The sequence below is a fragment of the Ruditapes philippinarum genome, unplaced genomic scaffold, assembly GCF_026571515.1.
Source record: "Ruditapes philippinarum isolate M1 unplaced genomic scaffold, ASM2657151v2 ctg9178_1_1_1_1, whole genome shotgun sequence".
Taxonomy (NCBI): domain Eukaryota; kingdom Metazoa; phylum Mollusca; class Bivalvia; order Venerida; family Veneridae; genus Ruditapes; species Ruditapes philippinarum.
Window position 1 is genome coordinate 43,281 of NW_026853810.1, and position 19,696 is coordinate 62,976.

The 19,696-nt window shown below is 34.0% G+C and overlaps 1 protein-coding gene across 1 annotated transcript; it reads right to left on the reverse strand.

Moving 5' to 3' along the window:
* Positions 1 to 6,555: 6,555 nt before the first annotated feature.
* Positions 6,556 to 19,514, reverse strand: LOC132737993 (coiled-coil domain-containing protein 43-like). Its single transcript, XM_060725409.1, has 5 exons — positions 19,307 to 19,514; positions 13,207 to 13,300; positions 12,078 to 12,216; positions 10,841 to 10,890; positions 6,556 to 7,481 (listed from the first exon to the last, which is right to left on the reverse strand). The coding sequence occupies exons 1-5, from the start codon at positions 19,475 to 19,477 to the stop codon at positions 7,291 to 7,293; spliced, it is 645 nt and encodes a 214-aa protein (XP_060581392.1). The 5' UTR covers positions 19,478 to 19,514; the 3' UTR covers positions 6,556 to 7,290.
* Positions 19,515 to 19,696: the final 182 nt, after the last annotated feature.

Sequence of the window (19,696 nt, forward strand, 5' to 3'; positions counted from 1 at the left end):
ATTCCAGCCAGTAGTAGCAGAGAAGTAGCGAGGAAACAAATATTTTTCTATATGGATACTGCATAACTAATTAAGGGCCATAACTCTGAGTTAAAGTGTCTGACCGGTACAAGCCGACGATATGTGCATCTCCTCTTGATATTGATGATTCCCATAAAGTTTCGTTGAATTCCAGCCAGTAGTTGCAGAGAAGTAGTGCGGAAACAATTTTTACTCTATATGCATACTACATAACTAATCAAGGGCCATAACTCTGAGTTAAAGGGTCTGACTGGAACAAGCCGACGATATGCGTATCTCCTCTTGATATTGATGATTCCCATAAAGTTTTGTTAAATTCCAGCCAGTAGTTGCAGAGAACTACACCGGAAACGATTTTTACTCCATATGCATATTGCATAACTAATCAAGGGCTATAACTCTGAGTTAAGGTGTCTGACCGGAACAAGCCGACGATATGCCCATCTCCTCTTGGTATTGTTTATTCCCATAAAGTTTCGTTGAATTCCAGCCAGTAGTTGCAGAGAACTACTCCGGAAACGATTTTTACTCTATATGCATACTACATAACTAAGCAAGGGCCATAACTCTGAGTTAAAGTGTCTGACCGGAACAAGCCGACAATATGGGCATCTCCTCTTGATATTGATGATTCCCCTAAAGTTTCGTTAAATTCCAGCCAGTAGTTGCAGAGAACTACACTGGAAACAAAATTTTACTCTATATGCATTCTACATAACTTATCAAGGGCCATAACTCTGAGTTAAAGGGTCTGACCGGAACAAGCTGACGATATGCGCATCTCCTCTTGATATTGATGATTCCCATAAAGTTTTGTTGAATTCCAGCCAGTAGTTGCAGAGAACTACTCCAGAAACGAAATTTGGACGGACGGACAGACGGACAGATGCGCATCTCCTCTTGATATTGATGATTCCCATAAAGTTTCGTTGAATTCCAGCCAGTAGTTGCAGAGAACTACTCCGGAATGAAATTCGGACGGACAACGCCAAAACTATATCCCCCTCCCGATTCCATCGGCGGGGGATAATACTTAAGACAATTGAAATCAATGGAAAACAAAACAAAATAAATATATCAATGTAACAATATTTTATTTTTTAATTAATAATGCATCACTGTAAACATTCCACTTTGATATGAAGCATGTAACTATCTAAAGCAAGGAAATAAAAAGAACACAAAATGCACTCGCTCCCGACAAAATCATCAGGATTATTTAGCAGGTATATGAATTACACATTACAGGAGGGCAATCAATACAAAAATTACCCTTTCAAAGTGATACAAAACAGAGTATTTGAATCGCGAGCTTCAACACTACCTAAAAATTAAATACAAGTTTTATTATAACATTAATATAATAAAATGCAATTCTGACTTCATATAATATACGTAAAAATGTTGAAATATAAGCATAATATGAGCTGCGCCATGACAAAACCAACATAGTGGGTTTGCGACCAGCATGGATCCAGACCATTCTGCGCCTCCGCGCAGTCTGATCAGGATCAATGCTGTTCGCTCACAAAGTAGAGAAACTGATAGCGAACAGCATGGATCCTGATCAGACAGCACGGATGCGCAGGCTGGTCTGGTTTCATGCTGGCCGCAAACCCATTATGTTGGTTTTGTCGTGACGCGGCTCATATGTTTTTCACAATCCTATATAAACAGGTAACATGTATAGCAAAACAACATCAAACAACATCGGCCAGTTGGACAGCACACACAACTATAATTATTTGCGCTTGTCAGTAACAAGAAGGCCATATATTTAAGACTTTCATAAAGGGGTGAATACCTTTTGTAGTCATGGGGATTATCATGCATACAAAAATCAATAATGCTCAACAATGAACATATTTTTTCTGACTTAACTTATTATAAGGTCTCAGAAATTGACCATCATATTCTATCTGGCAAAGACATGGGATAAGTTTTCATTTAACACCTTCACCTACTTTAATGCATAGATCCCTGATTTATCTTATTTTTAGTATCAGATTAGTGGATACAATAACAATTTCACCACAAACTATTTGTTAACAAAAGAGCACATGTCAATGTCTGTGGTTAAATCTGTTGTTATTCAAATAAAAGGTCTGAGTAGGGATCTATCAATAAGGAGGGCAGATTTAAGGTTGTGCTCTTGCGTACATCATGTGTCTTTGTCTTTTAGTTAATTTCTTAGTCATTTTTATCCATTGACGCTAATAAGTCTGTCTTCCTCTTTCAGTCATTTGTAGTCACGAATATCCCTTAACCCTATTTATGGCAACTTTTCTTGAGGGGGAAGACTTCAGATGCCATTCAATGCATTATTTCAGAGTGCCCCTATAGGTACACTAACCTGAATCGCTTTCTTACATGAAATAATCTAATGTAGAAACGCCAGCAGTCTCTAACTCAGGTATAACGATTCCTCACATGAAATAACTGAAATTTCTATAGTAGCAGTGAAGGGACAAATGGTTTTTGTCTGTAACTTTAACCACTGGTCACAATTTGCTTCAAAATTTGAGCTAGTCTAATAGTTTTTAAACGAAATTCTGACCAGATGTCTGGCACAATTTATCTCAAGCAATGAAAAAAAAACAGGGTTTGTCTGAGAAATAGAATATCATGAAAATATGTTTTATATACTTGGCTTATTTTTTTTCAAATTCACAAAACTCGAGGAAATAAAAAAAGAAAATAAATATTGACATTGAAAATAGTCCAACCTTGGCTTGTGATTTTATGGTAAATTCACAAATCTGATCAAATTTTGGCTGATCAATCTTTTGGCTTGTGGCTAACATCATGAATGGTATAGTATATAATGGAAGACTTGTTTATGCTAATATGATGGATAATTGGATATAACACATAAATCCAATATAACATATACATGCATTTATATAGTAGATAATAAATTATTCTAAAACAAAAAAAAATATTATTCATGTAAATGTTCATACTAAATCACATAGAACTTTATCAACAACTTTCTTAAGCAATATTTTATAAGAATATCCAAATGATACATTTCTATTGACAATATTTGTAATTCTTAAGGAAAACGTGCCCATTGTAGGCCAATCCACTTTCATACCATTTCACAAAATTTAACATACAACTTGTTCTTGTATCAGCATAAACTGACATTTACTTTCAGTTATATTTGCTAGGTCATTTAATATGTGTCCATTAACAAAATTCCATGCATGTTACTGATTTTATTACTTGCTGGTATTATATGCAACCACAATAAATATGATATTATTCCAAATGTTCGCTATAGCAATCAACAACGGAACGAGTTGACGCTCAGAAGTATATTAAGCTTGCAACATTTTAGGTTCAATCATTACAGTTTTTATATATGAACAAAATAAGTTATTTCAAGAGCATCATGAGCAGAATGTTTTACAACCTTTGATAGCCATAAACTGCTTGCTTTAAAGGCACATTATGCCTCAGAAATCTATATTTTTAATTCTATAGAAATGTCAAACATGTGCTTAAATATGTTTCAATAATAGATTCAGAGAATGTTACATGTTTTAATATTGAAGGAAGTAGCAATTAACACGCAGTAATGTGTTGTAAAGGTAGCAATATGGAAACAAAGTAGTACTGCTGATATAATACAAATACATAAAATATCATGAAAATATGTTTTACATACTTGGCATATTTTTTTTCAAATCCACAAAAATGGGAAAAAAGACAAATCCATTATGTAAATTCAGCAGTTTACAATGACAATTTCAGTTTTTGTTAAAATCTGAAATCCTTTTTGATACTGATTTTACTTAGGTAAAATGTTTATTGAAGACTGTTATCTGAAATGCATGGTAATTTCTGGGTGTTTTTTTTTTATTGAATAACAAGTTTATACTTAGAAAAAAAATATTTTACAATTCAATAACTTTGTCTATTCATACATTAACCTATTAAAGACACTAACAAAAATATGATAATTACAGTGATTCAGAATTTTTTATTTAGATAAAAAATTCCTTGGCAGTTGTTTATTTAATTCTTTTTTTTTTGATACTGAAATTGTCAGAAATTATATTTTCCCCCCAAATTTTTAAAGATTATTTATAAGGATACTTTAAAGTTGCACACCTCCAGATGAAAATTAGCATGAGTCACCTTTAAAACAGTCACAGCAATTCTTCGACATTTTCCTCCCGCAAGAATAATAGAAAAACTCCCAATCAGATACAACTTTACTAGCACATTTTAAATTTCAAAGATTTTCAGTGTACAGTCAAACCTGTAAACATACTAGGTCATCCAAGAAAGAGATTGATTGAACATTGCCATTATAGACAAGTGGACTTTATTTGCAGGTTACTCAGTTCCTTACAATTAATGAAGGGTTGTCAAAGAGTGGCCTTTATATACAAGCTCTCTGCAGTCAGAGATAGTCATAACACAGGTTTGACTGTACATACTTCATTTACTCATTTCATTAACTTAACTAAATCTGAATCTTATCAAGTAAATAACATTGAGAATATACTCAACCTTAATAATGAAAAAGCATGGCAATTAAGTGAAAATCACTCATTTTATGACATGTTGGTTTGCTTTTTGTCTAGCTTTTTGTCTAGTTTCTATTTCAATTTTTCTAAGAGTGACAAAATACTAGACCTACATTCTGATTCAGCTGTAATAGACAAATGACCATTGGACTCAATCTTCTCAAGATTAATTGTCACAGAGAAAATTTACCTGGCCCATGAATCAAACCAACAATTCCCCAGTGGACTACAAACCCTATGCTCTCCTTACTGAGCTAAGCATTGACAATCAATACAAAAATTAAAATTGGTTTTCACAGAGACATAGATAACTATGTCTCTGGTTTTTATAATAAGATATTAAGTATTAAAAATATAACACACTGCATATCATTCACAGAATAATATGTTTACATACACAAAGTACAAATGTATATGGTATTATGTGTTTATAGTATAGATGTGTATGAAGAGACAGTAAAAATGTGTTTAAATATGAAAGCCATGTGTTAACAGACACAGTATCTTGTAAACATGCAAGTCATGTGTATAAAGACACAGTATGTGTTTACAAACATGACACAATTTATTTACACACATGGCATTACATGTTAACTAAATAATGATATGTAGCAGTCAGTTGTAACCTTAGCCCCCCACCCCTGTTGCAGCATGGGGGATATCCATGAAAATGAACAAATTTTGTGATTTTTGATCCGTCCTAAACTGTCAAAGTAGTGGGGATCATGGGAGGTAATGGGGTCCAATTAGCAGGGTCGGGCATTTAGTAGGGACTTTTAACATTTGTTTTTTGCTGCAGTGTGGGACATTGGGGTTGGAAAATGCAAAAGATGATGTACCCACTATTCATTGGGATATTGGGTTACAACCGAGTGCTGCAGTTATTAACATGAAATAACTAGTTTACATAGACAATATTTTATGTATACAAAATGACAGTATATATTAAGAAACACAGCTTCTTGTGTTTACAAACACAGCAGTATGTGTTAACAGAACACAGCTTCTAGTGTTAACAAACATGACAAACACAATTGTATTTATAAACACATATTTTTAAAATAAAGTTTCTTCACAAACACAGCTTTTAGTGTTTACAAGCATGGCAGAATTGGCATGTGTTCCAAAAGAAAACACACTCAACTAATATACTGGTAAGTACTTTATAGTGGAATAAGAACAGGTCCTAAAAAGTTTTACTCGATATGATAATAGGCCTTGAAAAGGGCAAAATCTCAAATGGTGTAGGAAATGATTTGGGTGATATAAAAACTTTACCAAAAATACTAGATAAACAAGCAATTATCATAGTATTGCAAGCAATCCATAAGTCCCCTACCGGTTAGAACCCAAGCAACATTCTAATGGGCCATTTGCCATTCAATTTTACCAGTGAATGAATGACATGAATGAACTTAAATCTTTGGAGTTCTAAGTTTGTCTATATCACAGTAATGTGTTAAGTTTCCATGCCTAGTAAGGAAATTATTTTTATACAACCTTGTCATATTATTACAATGTGGGATTTTAAAGTAAATTCCTATAAGGAATGAAGAAGTTGGAGTGAAAATACCAGTTTCTTCTCGAAAAAAATCTAATTAATTAAGTTCAAGGGGGACATAATTCTGGAAATAGTCTTGCTAGAGTATTTAACCTTCTCAAAAATGTTGAGTGATAATAAGAAACATATATATGAAGTTTGAAGTAGATACATTAGGAAATAAAGAAGTTATTTAAAAAAAGACAACATTTTTTCCCTCTAAAAATCTAAGTTCAAGGATGTAGTACTGATAATTTTTGTGCTAGAGTTATAAACCTTGTCACATATGATGCGGTTGATGACCAGAAACTTATATTTAAAGTTTGAAGTAAACACCTTTAAGAAATAAAGAACATATAGTGAAAAAGCTGAAAAAATTTAAATCAGAAATCTTGAAATTCAGGCTATTTGTTGCCATAGCAACCAGAATTTTCAACATAGGAAGAAAAGAAAAAAGATGTGCATAATCTCCAGACTGCCAATCTACCCATATTTCAAGTTTCATAAAAATATTTTCAGTACTTTTTGAGTTATCACTGGATCCAGTTTATGTGTTAAATTTGCCATATTTTCAGACTATTTGTTGCCATAGCAACCAGAATTTTCAACATAGGAAGAAAAAAAAAGACGTGCATAATCTCCATACTGCCATCTATCCATATATCAAGTTTCATAAAAATATTTTCAGTACTTATTACGTTATCGCGGGATCCAGTTTTGTGGACAGACGGACTGACGGACAGACAGACGGACGGAGGGTAAACCTAAAGTCCCCTCCGGTTAAACCGGTAGGGGACTAATAAGGGTCACCATATTTTCAAAATGTCATCTTGTATAAAGTTGAGATGATGGTTACTAACAAATATTCTATGCTTCAAACCAATACCTCAAAGACATAGAAAACAAGTGAGGTAGGAAGAAAAAACCTAACCTAAAGCATGAGGCAGATGCCAACACCTGGTTGAGTAGGATAACTCACAATACAGTATATTTATATATAATAGTCGAGCTAACAAGTTCAGCTTAAAATGCTTACAAACATGGCAGTATGTGTCCAAAACACAATTATCAAAATTGTAGTCAAAGATATTATGTTTAAAGACCAATCATAATGAATTTTGTTCACAGAATCTTGTGTTTACAAACAGGTAACAATAAACTACAAGCCTTTACTACACATCACTGACATCATCTTCTTCTCTCCCCTTTCTGTGTACGTTTTTTCTCACCCTCTTTTCTTTCTTTTTGTTTTTCTTTTTGCGTCTCTCTATCCTGTTTATCCTTTTCCCTTTTCTTTTCTGCTTCCAGTCTAGATTTTTCTCGCATCTCAAGCTCAGTTTTCTTAACAGACTCTGCATTTACATTCTTAAAATTAAGTACTGAATAATTGTTAAGCAAAATTTGTTATCAAAATATGTACAAGAAAGTTCAGCATTCAACTCATTGCAAACTGTTCTGTGAAAGAAAGCAAGGATGGCTTAAATGTACTGTGAAAGAAAGCAACAATTGCTTGTCATAGTCAAATGTATTATTTGAGACAGCTCGACAGACAAGCTACAGGTTAAGTAACTTTAAGCACTTTTCAAGGACTTTTTTAAGGCCAATTTTGCATTTTCAAGGACAGTCTGACACGTCCCGCAATAGAGTTCTTGCAAACAATCCAAGTGTCAAGCAAAGATTTCTATCTAAAAGCAAATAGTACACTTCAGGCACCTTATCACGGTCATTCATCCTGCATTTTCCTTCAGGGTGTTTCCTCTATTACATTGTATTGCTTCTCTAATACTTGATGCACTTTCACTTTCTCCTATACATGTATATAGTATTACCATTTATTTCAATTATCTTCATGCATATCTGCCAGCACTCTGCAATGGGCTTTTCAAACATTGCTTTTAGGGGTGTCATTGATAAGGATTTTTGTATCGATATATCGGTAATGAATTATCGGCGATACAGCGATATATCGATTGCCAGACAAAATTAAGCTTTCAAGTCTTTTTCATTTGTTTTAATATGCAGTTACATTTAAACACATGCAAAAAATAAATATAAACTATGAAAAATGGACAATTTGTTTCTTCTTTATCATTATAACTTTTAATGACAACTAATGACTAGTAACTATAATGTTTCAAGCCTTTTCCATTTTACTTTTGTTGTTGTTGCTATTACACAGTTACAGATTATGCTAAATCCCGTCCTTGACATTCTATTACTTAGTCGGGGTTTAATTAGCAAATTATAGTGTTTAGAACTGGAATAATTATTAAAGTTTAACATAATATTATGTAATAATAATTTTTACAAAGAAACACTTAAAAACAATTTTCTTAGCATTTTCCCTCTTAAAAATCTGAATTTGGGGGTCTTGAACCCCTCTTATCAGACATGCGAGGTAACAACGAAATTCGGCAGCATTTGTTATGGACACTGGGAGATTACTCTGGTGTTGATTTTCGTTTTCGAAAAAAAAAATGTTTGGAATATGTCAGTTCTGGCTTCCTTAACTTTATATTTCGCTTTTATTTTGACGTTTGGTCTATCAGTACTATAAGACCTATTTGCTGAAGTGTCTTTAGCTAGAAACATGTGTGCATTCGATATACTATATTTAAAAAAATGGAATCGATATCGAATCGGATAACAAAGATTGTTGATACACCGATATCGACTGAATCGATTACACCCCTAATTGCTTTATATGATAACTGATGGATAATCTTGAAGCAACGTGAGCAAGAATTTACAATTTTTTCCATTCTTAGACTTTTTTATCCATGATTTTCAAAGTTTACTTTTTGTTTATACTTGTGAAAACCGGTAATGCAAAAAGTGAAGATGTTGTACACATGTATACCTTTACCGATGAAGTAGAACACATTTTCTGTTCATTTTGTACTCATAATCATTTGTAACATAAATAAGTATGGGTAAAGTAAAATTTTCGGCAAAGTTTTCCTTTCCATTTGAACAAAAATGGTTTAAATTTCCTTGTTAATTGATGATCACTTTTATTTTTACGCGAATCAGAGATTTGCTTATAAGTAAAGTATTGCAGTAAAGTGAATTTATTTCTTAAATATTGACACGTGTAAACATATTTTACATTTCAAATTATATGTTTTGAACATTTTCCTAAAACAGATGAATGGTTTCGTCCAAAACGAAAGAATGGCAAATCTACTTAAAATATATAGCCAGGTTATGAATAATGTCTTGCTTTATTTACTGGAACTGAATGAACAAGAGCTGTCCGTAAGACAGCGCGCTCGACTTTTTTATTGCTTGCCAATAAAAAAAGTTTTTGCAGTAAAAGGCAATACAAGAATCTCTGTATTTTTAAAGTGAACAATGGCCATGAGCATTAAGATATTTAGTGAAGAATTATTTTACTGAATTGTGTGATACCCTTGAACACTGCAGCAAAGTTTGAAATGTTTAAGTCAAAAGAGGGCTGGTAAGAAAGAAAAAAAAACTGAGTTGAGCCTTAAATAAATTTAATAGTATTAAACCCACTTTGAGAGTGAACAAGTGGATAGGAATGATTTTTTTTAGATTTTTTAAGTTTTTTAGTGCTTGCCTATAATACAAAACATTGACAGTTAAGGGCCATAATTCAAATAAAATCTTTGACAGAATTACCTTCTCCTGGACATGTTTGGGAATCATGATTGTAAACAAGTATTCCAACTTTCAAATTAATATCTCAAACAGTTCAGTCAAAAAGTGGACTGGTACTAAAAACTTAACCAAGATTCTAAGTCGATAAAAGGCCTTAATTTTTTAAAACAAATCCTTGACAGAGTTACCTTCTCTTGCGTACAGATGGGGGTAATGATGTGAAATAGCATTAAAAGTTTCAAAGCAATATCTCAAAGGGTTAAGGCAATAAGTGGATTTTACCCATATTCAATGTATTTTCTAAGTCAAAAAGGGGCATAATTCTGTCAAAAACCTTGACAGAGTTATGTCCTCTTGTCTGTTGATGAAGGTCGTGATGGTAAACAAGTATGGTCAGTTTCAAAGCAATACCTCCAATGGTTTTGAAATAAAGTGAGGTGGTACAAAAAACTTAACCAAGATTCTAAGTCGATAAAAGGCCTTAATTTTTAAAAACAAATCCTTGACAGAGTTACCTTCTCTTGCGTACAGATGGGGGTAATGATGTGAAATAGCATTAAAAGTTTCAAAGCAATATCTCAAAGGGTTAAGGCAATAAGTGGATTTTACCCATATTCAATGTATTTTCTAAGTCAAAAAGGGGCATAATTCTGTCAAAAACCTTGACAGAGTTATGTCCTCTTGTCTGTTGATGAAGGTCGTGATGGTAAACAAGTATGGTCAGTTTCAAAGCAATACCTCCAATGGTTTTGAAATAAAGTGAGGTGGTACAAAAAACTTAACCAAGCTCAATACACTTTCTAAGTCAAAAAAGGGCCATAATTCTGTCAAAAACCTTGACAGAGTTATGTACTCTTGTCTGTAGATGGAGGTTATGATGGTGAACAAGTATGGTAAGTTTCAAAGCCATACTTGTAATACTTCTGAAATAAAGTGGGGTGGTACGAAAAACTTAACCAAGGTGTGACGCCGACGCCGACGCCGGGGCGAGTAGGATAGCTCCCCTTTTCATAGAAAAGTCGAGCTAAAAATGTATGTTTACAAAAAGAAGAAAATCATGCACTGTAAACATGTTGGTTTTTTTTGGGCAAAGGGAGGTAATAAGAAAGGATACAGTCACTATCTTGTACAGAGTTATCTCCATCTTGATCGTCAGCATCATCTCTAATATTGTTGTCAAGGAAAAAAAATGTTGTTGACAACAGCTATAACATCAATTAAGTACATACATATAATACATGTTAATGAAAATTAACATGTACATTCAAATTTCTTTGTACTTTATAGCACAAGAAATCTGCACTGAAAGACACTTTAAACACAGTGTATTTTTCCATTAAAAATGTCCATTCTTTTGTGAATGGGTCTGTGTCAATTTAAAATGTGAAAATTAGCTTCAAATTGCCATTATTTGTGAAAATAGTTCTATCATGTGTTTGAAAATGCCTTATTTAATGAAAAACACCTTTTTAAATAAAGTCCCATAGTATGTTGTCTTTTTTTCTCAAGTTTGTAAGTCATGCATGATTTCTTAAAAACACATTTTTAAAAAAAATAAGTCCCATTGTATTTTGTCACTTTTTCTCAAGTTTTTAGGTCACTTATGAGTTTCTCAAAAATGACAATTTTACAATTGTTAATATTCATTAAACAATTGTGAAATAAGATACTTTTATGCTGCCCTATTTCGGCCCAAAAAATATGTGGGAAAAAAAACAACACTTTTTAATTCTAATAGTCCACAAGACCATGCTACATGGCAAATATCTAAGTTCTAGGCATTGCAGTTTTACACAAGAAATCTTATATCCTGTGTTTTCTAAAGAAGATTATTAAATAAGTGACATCGGGGCCAAGCCATTTTATCCCTAGGGGCATGATTTATTAAAATTTAGTACAGGACAACAAGGTGATGCTAAATATCTGTAGTCTGGAAAAAGTTGTTTCTGAGAATTTTCGAGTTTTTATCGTAAAAGTATATATTTACCTGTTGTGACCTACTAACATTTAAGCATAATTGGAACTATTTATAATTTATAAAACTTTTCTAAAAGGTCACCTAAGGATAATTCCTGTGAACTTTAGTCAAAAAATGTATATTGGGACTAAAGAAATTGCGGATATTCCGGGATAATCATGAAGAACTGATGACAGACACATTGCCACCACAAAAGCTCATGTCTGTGCCCTGGTGAACTGTGTTTTTTTTTCTGTTTTGTTTCACAAATGCCCATAATTTTGTGGAATTTTCAATATTAAAATGTGAATTTACAACAGTGGAATTTACCCCACTGGAAAAAAGGCTTTCAATCTCTTAATATGCAGAAAAAAAACGCCACAGCAAAGGATACTCCTCCCCACTGGAAACGTGAGCATACTGTGCTAAAATCGCCGCCTTTCTGGCAACCTCCTCCGCCGTCTTCTCTCGTGTTTTCACAGTCTCGATCTTCTGTTTCTCTAGTATAACAGCTAAATGATCCGTCAGCTCAGCTGAAAAGTTCAAAATATGAATATCCATACTTTATAATAATTATTAATAATATTTATCACAGGGATTTAATTTAATTTAACATGATTTTGTTTTTATGGCAATATTTTGTTTGGTTTGGTTTTATGTCAAACCAACACTTTCAGTTTTATTGGTAAAGGAAGACCTCAGGTGCTACTCAGTGCATTATTTCTGACACAAGCTGGCACCTGTGAGTATGGATACAAATGTATATGAAACATACATTAAAATGATTAATTTTAAAAGACTAAAGGAACATGGTTTTAAAATATGCTGATTTGCAATGAAACAAATTCAATTCTAGAATAAAATTAGGCAATAACAATAAAATAAATTACAATAACACTAAGATCAATTTTTGAATTATCTTTTAAATGTTCTTATCAAGGTAATATTGATTTTATTTTAAATTTTCACTTAATATTAAATATCAAATAATATACATGTATACAATGTAATACAGTAGACAAAAAAGAAATTTTGAATTATTAATTTTTATCCTGATTATTAAATCTATGTGAACATACATTTTATGGCCTTAAAATGAATAACAGATAATAATGTGCCTCTTTTTTAGTGCATTTACATCTGCAAAAGCATTCCAATTTAAGCCTGAGCCAGTGGTCCGAGGGCTTTTGCAGTGCAGGAAGAAAGGTGCATTAGCGCTATGCTTGCATAAAAGTATATGACATCTTAAGCAGCTTTTCCATGTTCCTATTAAAAAAAACCCAAAAAACATCGATTATGTTATGCTTCCCACGTGCCAGTGCAATGTCATTTGACACATGATTTGACAATAAAATTACTGAGGCTGTTATTGCATTTGGCTGTTGTGTAGCGAGTCATGCAGATTAAAACACATGCAACACCTGCATGTGGTCATGAGAATTTATCCCTTAAAGCATGTTTTTTTTGTCTTTATAATGTATACCTTTGTGAGTGATATTATGCAAGAATGTACTTTTACATACCCGAATGACCTTTTTCATTTTCCTGTGATTTAGATCCATGGATTTCTTCCCATTTATCACATATTTCATCACAAGCATTCTGTTGACCATCCTCCTATAAAATTGGAGAAAAAACATGATACATTCTGGTTATACTAAAGCATTCTTCTGTGCAAGTTTATCATAACTGTACATGTAAGTCTTGTACCTTCCCAAACCATTATTAGTTTTCAAATCTGACAACAAATATGCATACATATTTCTAACCATGCTAAATGCATTTTGTATCTTTCAATTTTGACAAAACCATTTTCATCATTATTTTGGAAAAAAAAAATCAAAATAATAACAAGAGGGCCATCATATGGCCCTGAGGTCGCTCACCTGTATATAGGCCCCCCCCCCCCACCCCTGGGCCAATTTTTACCCAAGGGCTTTTATTTGTTTATTTGAACAGACTTGGTAGACACCCATAAGAGAATGTTTCATGCTAAACATTTAAGTTCTAGCTCATTGGGTTTTTTAAAAGAAGATTTTTAAAGTTTTTACTATACACATATAGTTAAAAACAATGACACCCTGGGGCAGGGCCAGTTTTGACCCCCGGGCTTTTATTTGAACAAACTTTGTAGATATTTACTTAAAGATGTTTCATGCTTAATATCTAAACTCTAGCTATTTGGGTTTTTTCATAGAAGATTTTTAAGTTTTTGCTATACACATATAAGGAAAATCAATGACCCCCCCCCCCGGGCGGGGCCAGTTTTGACCCCAGGGCTTTTATTTGAACATACTTGGTAGACACCCATTAGAACATGTTTCATGCTAAATATCTTAGCTCTAGCTCTTTGAGTTCTTTAAAAGAAGATTTTTTAAGTTTTTACTATATGCATATAGGGAAAGTCAATGACCCCCTGGGGCGGGGTCAATTTTGACCCCAGGGCTTTTATTTGATCAAACTTGGTAGACATCCATTAGAAGATGTTTCATGCTAAATATCTTAGCTCTAGCTCTTTGGGTTCTTTAAAAGAAGATTTTTTAAGTTTTTACTATATGCATATAGGGAAAATCTATGACCCCCTGGGGCGGGGCCAGTTTTGACCCCAGGGCTTTTATTTGAACAAACTTGGTAGACATTCACTAGAAGATGTTTCATGCCAAATATCTAAGCTCTAGCTATTATGGTTCTTTAAAAGAAGATTTTTTAAGTTTTTACTATATGCATATAGGGAAAATCAATGACCCCCCGGGGTGGTGCCAATTTTGACCACAGGGCTTTAATTTGAACAAACTTGGTAGAGACTCACTAGAAGATGTTTCATGCTTAATATCTTAGCTCTAGCTCTTTGGGTTCTTTAAAAGAAGATTTTTTAAGTTTTTACTATATGCATATAGGGAAAATCAATGACCCCCTGGGGCGGGGCCAATTTTGACCCCAGGGCTTTTATTTGAACAAACTTGGTAGACATTCACTAGAAGATGTTTCATGCTTAATATCTAAGCTCTAGCTCTTACGGTTCTTTAAAAGAAGATTTTTTAAGTTTTTACTATATGCATATAGGGAAAATCAATGACCCCCCTGGGCGGGGCCAATTTTGACCCCAGGGCTTTTATTTGAACAAACTTGGTAGACACTCACTAGAAGATGTTTCATGCCAAATATCTAAGCTCTAGCTCTTAGGGTTGTTTAAAAGAAGATATTTAAAGATTTCTCTTTCGGTTGCCATGGCAACTAGAGTTCTGCATGGAATTAAATTCTTTGAACAATTTTTAAAGGTGACCACCAAAGGAACATTCCTGTGAAGTTTGGATGAAATTGGCTCAGTGGTTAATGAGGAGATGTCATTTAAAGCAAAAGTTTACGGACGGACGACGGACGGACGGACGCCGGACGAAAAGCGATCACAAAAGCTCACCCTGTCACTTTGTGACAGGTGAGCAAAAAACTAGACCTATCACTGAAGGTGATTAATACCCCCACCAGCAACTTTTTGAAAAATAAGTAGTCTGAAGAAAAATTTCAACACAAACTATCAACTGTGTACAAAGAAATATTTCAATTAATTGTAATCCCAACTGGGGTCTCCAAATAAGCTTGCTTTTCACAAAGTTTGATTACAATATCTCATTCCTAACTCTAGTTATTGTCCGGAAACCATTTTTCTATTTTAAGGAATGGTGACCTTGACCTAGACCCCAGGGGGTCCAAATGCAATACCAACCCAGGTCTTCATATAAGCTTGCTATACACCAAGTTTGATAACAATATCTCATTCCTAACTCTAGTTATTGTCCGGAAACCATTTTTCTATTTTTAGTAACGGTGACCTTGACCTTGACCCCAGGGGGTCCAAAAACAATACCAACCCAGGTCTTCATATAAGCTTGCTATACACCAAGTTTGATTACAATATCTCATTCCTAACTCAAGTTATTGTCCGGAAACCATTTTTAGTAACGGTGACCTTGACCCCAGGGGGTCCAAATGCAATACCAACCCAGGTCTTCATATAAGCTTGCTATACACCAAGTTTGATAACAATATCTCATTCCTAACTCAAGTTATTGTCCGGAAACCATTTTTCTATTTTTAGTAACGGTGACCTTGACCTTGACCCCAGGGGGTCCAAATGCAATACCAACCGGAGTTTCCACATAAGGTTGCTATATACCAAGTTTGATTACAATACCTCATTCCAAACTCTAGTTATTGTCCGGAAACCATGATGTGGACCGACCGACGGACCGACCGACCGACAAGCTGACTCCTATATACCCCCCCTAAACTTCGTTTGTGGGGGTATAATTATATGAAAGAAAGAAGTGCCCGCTGATCTTGGTCTGCACTGGTTGGTGTGTAGAATCAGTTCCTGTTAGCATGCTCAGGTTGGTGGACAGTGTAATCAGCAGAATGTTTTCTTTTTATCATTCTTGATATAAATCATTCTTATACTGGTAACTGTAAGTGGTCCGAAGTCGAAAACCTTAACCACTGCTGATGCTTAATTTAGCCATATTTATATGTCTCATAATTATAAACTAAAGTACAGTGTGTCAAAACTGACCCATACTTCTTAAGTATTTTTATAGAATTGGAGTATTCTTTAAAGCTTTCAAAGATTTATTGGAGCAAAGCATTTTTATGATAAATATAACATCTTGCTAACTGTTTCTCATTAATAGCAGCAATTAGCCCTTAACTTCTGAAATTCTTATTTATAATAATAAATGGACATGTCCATCTAACATTTTTGGAACTGAACTAGGTTGTACACCCCCACAGTATAGAAAATGAAAAGTTTAACATGCATAATATTATTAAGATATAATATTATATATATATTTGAATGTGACATTATATTTGAATTTTCGCCGAAAAAATTATAAGTGTAATTCACAGATGAGTTTCCTAAAAGTAGTACATACAATTTTAATTTTTATGCGAAAAAAAAAAAAGGAATATGATACTCTATTATGGCAATAGTGTTTTTGTACGGCTAGAACTTTTGGCTTATAGCCCGAACTGATAGCCACTTTCTATAATCAAAATAACTTCATCAAATCATTATACACAAGAAATTGTTTACATACTTCAACAGAATAACTGAATTTAATCAAATCCTTATATTTCTTATTTTCAATTGTTTTTCAGTCTTTTTGTTTTTTAGTGTTTTTCAGCTTTCCCATGCTCTGTAACTGTAACGTAACATTTATAAATTAGGCAGTGGCTAGATGTACGGGCCAGTATTGCTTAACAAAAGTTCTAGCCATACATCATTACATGTACTTGAGTCATGTACCAATAGCCCAGTGATTTTTTTTCCAATTTTCAAAACAACCTGTGGCTTTCTGTAGCGCGATAAATCAGAAAAGGGGAAAATCAAATTCCAACAACTGAGAATGGAATTTACCCACACATTTTATAAAAATCTTAATTTCAATTCAATTTAACACGCATGGTACACAGCAGAGGCTATAGGGACAGCTTTCTGTCTAACTCTTCTAGCTGATATAATAAGTCAGATGCTGTTTAGTAATGGTTCTGGTAAAGAAGTGCACAGGGCATTACAGGGTAAAATATTAACTGTTTTAGGGGAATATATACCTATTTTGAGCTAGGGGAAACAGCCTTTATTCGGCTGTAAAATACAGGAAAAAAAACTGTAGCCTATAACCACTGTTGAGGCTAGTTATACAGCATTTTTAAAATGAAATAGAAGGGTTTTTGTCACAAAAACATATGTCTCCCAAAACTATGTATGGTCACTCCAGACCTGTGAATTTTGCTTGAAATCCCAACAGCAGTTTAACCTGTGATAGCACAGGCCTAGACATTAACTTTTGAATCAGGTTGTCCTGTCGGGCAAGTAGTTTTTAAAACTACTTGCCCGTGACCTAAGACTTACTTGTCCTGACCTAAAAATGGTAAAAATGTATAAATCAGAAAAACATGCATTTTGTCAATGATGCTTTTTATTTTCACTTGCCCTGTCGGACAAGTGCTTTTCAAAATAACTTGCCCGGACCAAACTTTTAGTTGTCCCGGGCAGTCGGACAACCGTTAATGTCAAGCCCTGTAGCAGGACAGGATTTTTTCCATTTTAAGCTCCGACAGCCATTTTGTGCAGTGATGCACTGCAGAACATGCCAGCGATATGCACAACTAGGGATGGTAATATGATCACTCATGTTATGTTTCATTGAAATCCCACCTGCTGTTTGACCTGTGAAAACAGGACAACATTTTTCTATTTATAGCTCTGGCAGCCATTTTTTGCAACAAAAAGAAACATATTATGGTGATATGCACAACTAAGGATGGTACTAATCATTCCTGTGAAGTTTAATTGAAATCCAACATGCAGCTTGACCTGTGAAAGCCAGAAAAGATTTTCTATTTATATCTATGGCGGCCAATTTGTGCAGCAAGTCATAATGTGCCATGATATGTACAACTAGGGATAGTATTGAACCGTTCTGTGCAATTTTCATTGAAATCCTACCAGCAGCTTGACTTGTGAATGCTGGACAAGATTTTCTATTTTTAGCTCTGGCGGCCATTTGTGCAGCGAAAAGGAACATGCTGGGGATATGCACAACTAGGGATATGCACAACTAGGGATAGTACTGATCACTCCTGTAAAGTTTGGGGGGCGGGGGAATGGGGAACTTGGAACTTGATTTATGCCACTTGCAATAACACAGAAATATTTTTAATCAAGTTAAATGGTTTTTGCGCAAGTTAACCGGGGTTAATGTACCGACTTGAAGCAGATTTTACAGAGGTCAGAAATCAGAAATTATAATCAGCCGTTTCTGGTTTTAACATGTCGCGAAATGCCAAGTATTATGTCCTTTTTTTCACAATATTATGAAATATCACGCTTTTTTTCCACAAAATGAACAGGCCCATTCACAATTTTGACAAAAAAATGCCCTGTGTGAAAGCTGAACAAGCTTAATGCTGACAGACAGACAGACAAACAATGGGACAGACAGGTGGCAGAGGCAAAACAATATGTCTCCCAAAATTTTGGAGGACATAATTACGTAAATCAAAATTAAATAAATGGACAACTGATGGATATGCAGTGATTTTTCAACTTATATAACAGACTTCAAAAAAAGGCCTCTTCCCAATTGAAATTTGTCTTTAAAATCATGCAGTTTTCCCACAAAACTGGACTTAAACCAGCTTTTTTACTTCCCAAAATCAGCGTTTTAAGCGTTAATTTTTCCCAAAATGAAGAGGCTAAGGTATTTCAATTTAGAAAAAATATGGGTTTGTTCATTCTTTGTGAAAATGTAATAAGATGTGCAAGTCATTGACTTCATCATTGCATTTTTTATTATTGAAAAAATGCTGTATGACTAGCGTATACAGTGTGCATAGTGACTCACATATGGCTAGAACATTTATTTGATAGAATTCATTAATTTACTGAAATGTTATAATTGTAGGAGACATGTTTAGTAAATCGTCTTCTGAAATACATGTTTTTTTGTAAATGTTGCCGATTTGGTAAAGGGCCGATATATCAGGGACCAAATTTAAACGTCTTGGGTAGTTTGTGGGCGAAAGTCGAAACGTCTTGAGGCCGAAACTATCCTAAATCATTACCACAACTTGTCCAATTAACTCGGTAATAGATTCCTTCTTTTCATCGCTAGAGCTATCTTCATCTAGAATACCAGTGATATACGATACAAAAACATCTGTATCTGTGTCAGGATTCAAGGAGAGTAGTTTTTCAGTTAACCAGCTTTCAAATGCTGCCGTGGAGGCTGCCATCTTTGTTGGTCACTAATTGACGTTGCGTACCGTTACTAAACCGGATGTTATGAGGATCTTCCAATATGAACAAAAGTAACAAAAGCTTTTCTTCAAACCATTAGACCACATAAAGTAATTTCTATTGGACAAAAACCTCTTGACAATACCTAATTACTCCACAAAATAGAGAAAAACAGGATCTACTTCACGTATTTATAACAATAATATCCCCCTAAT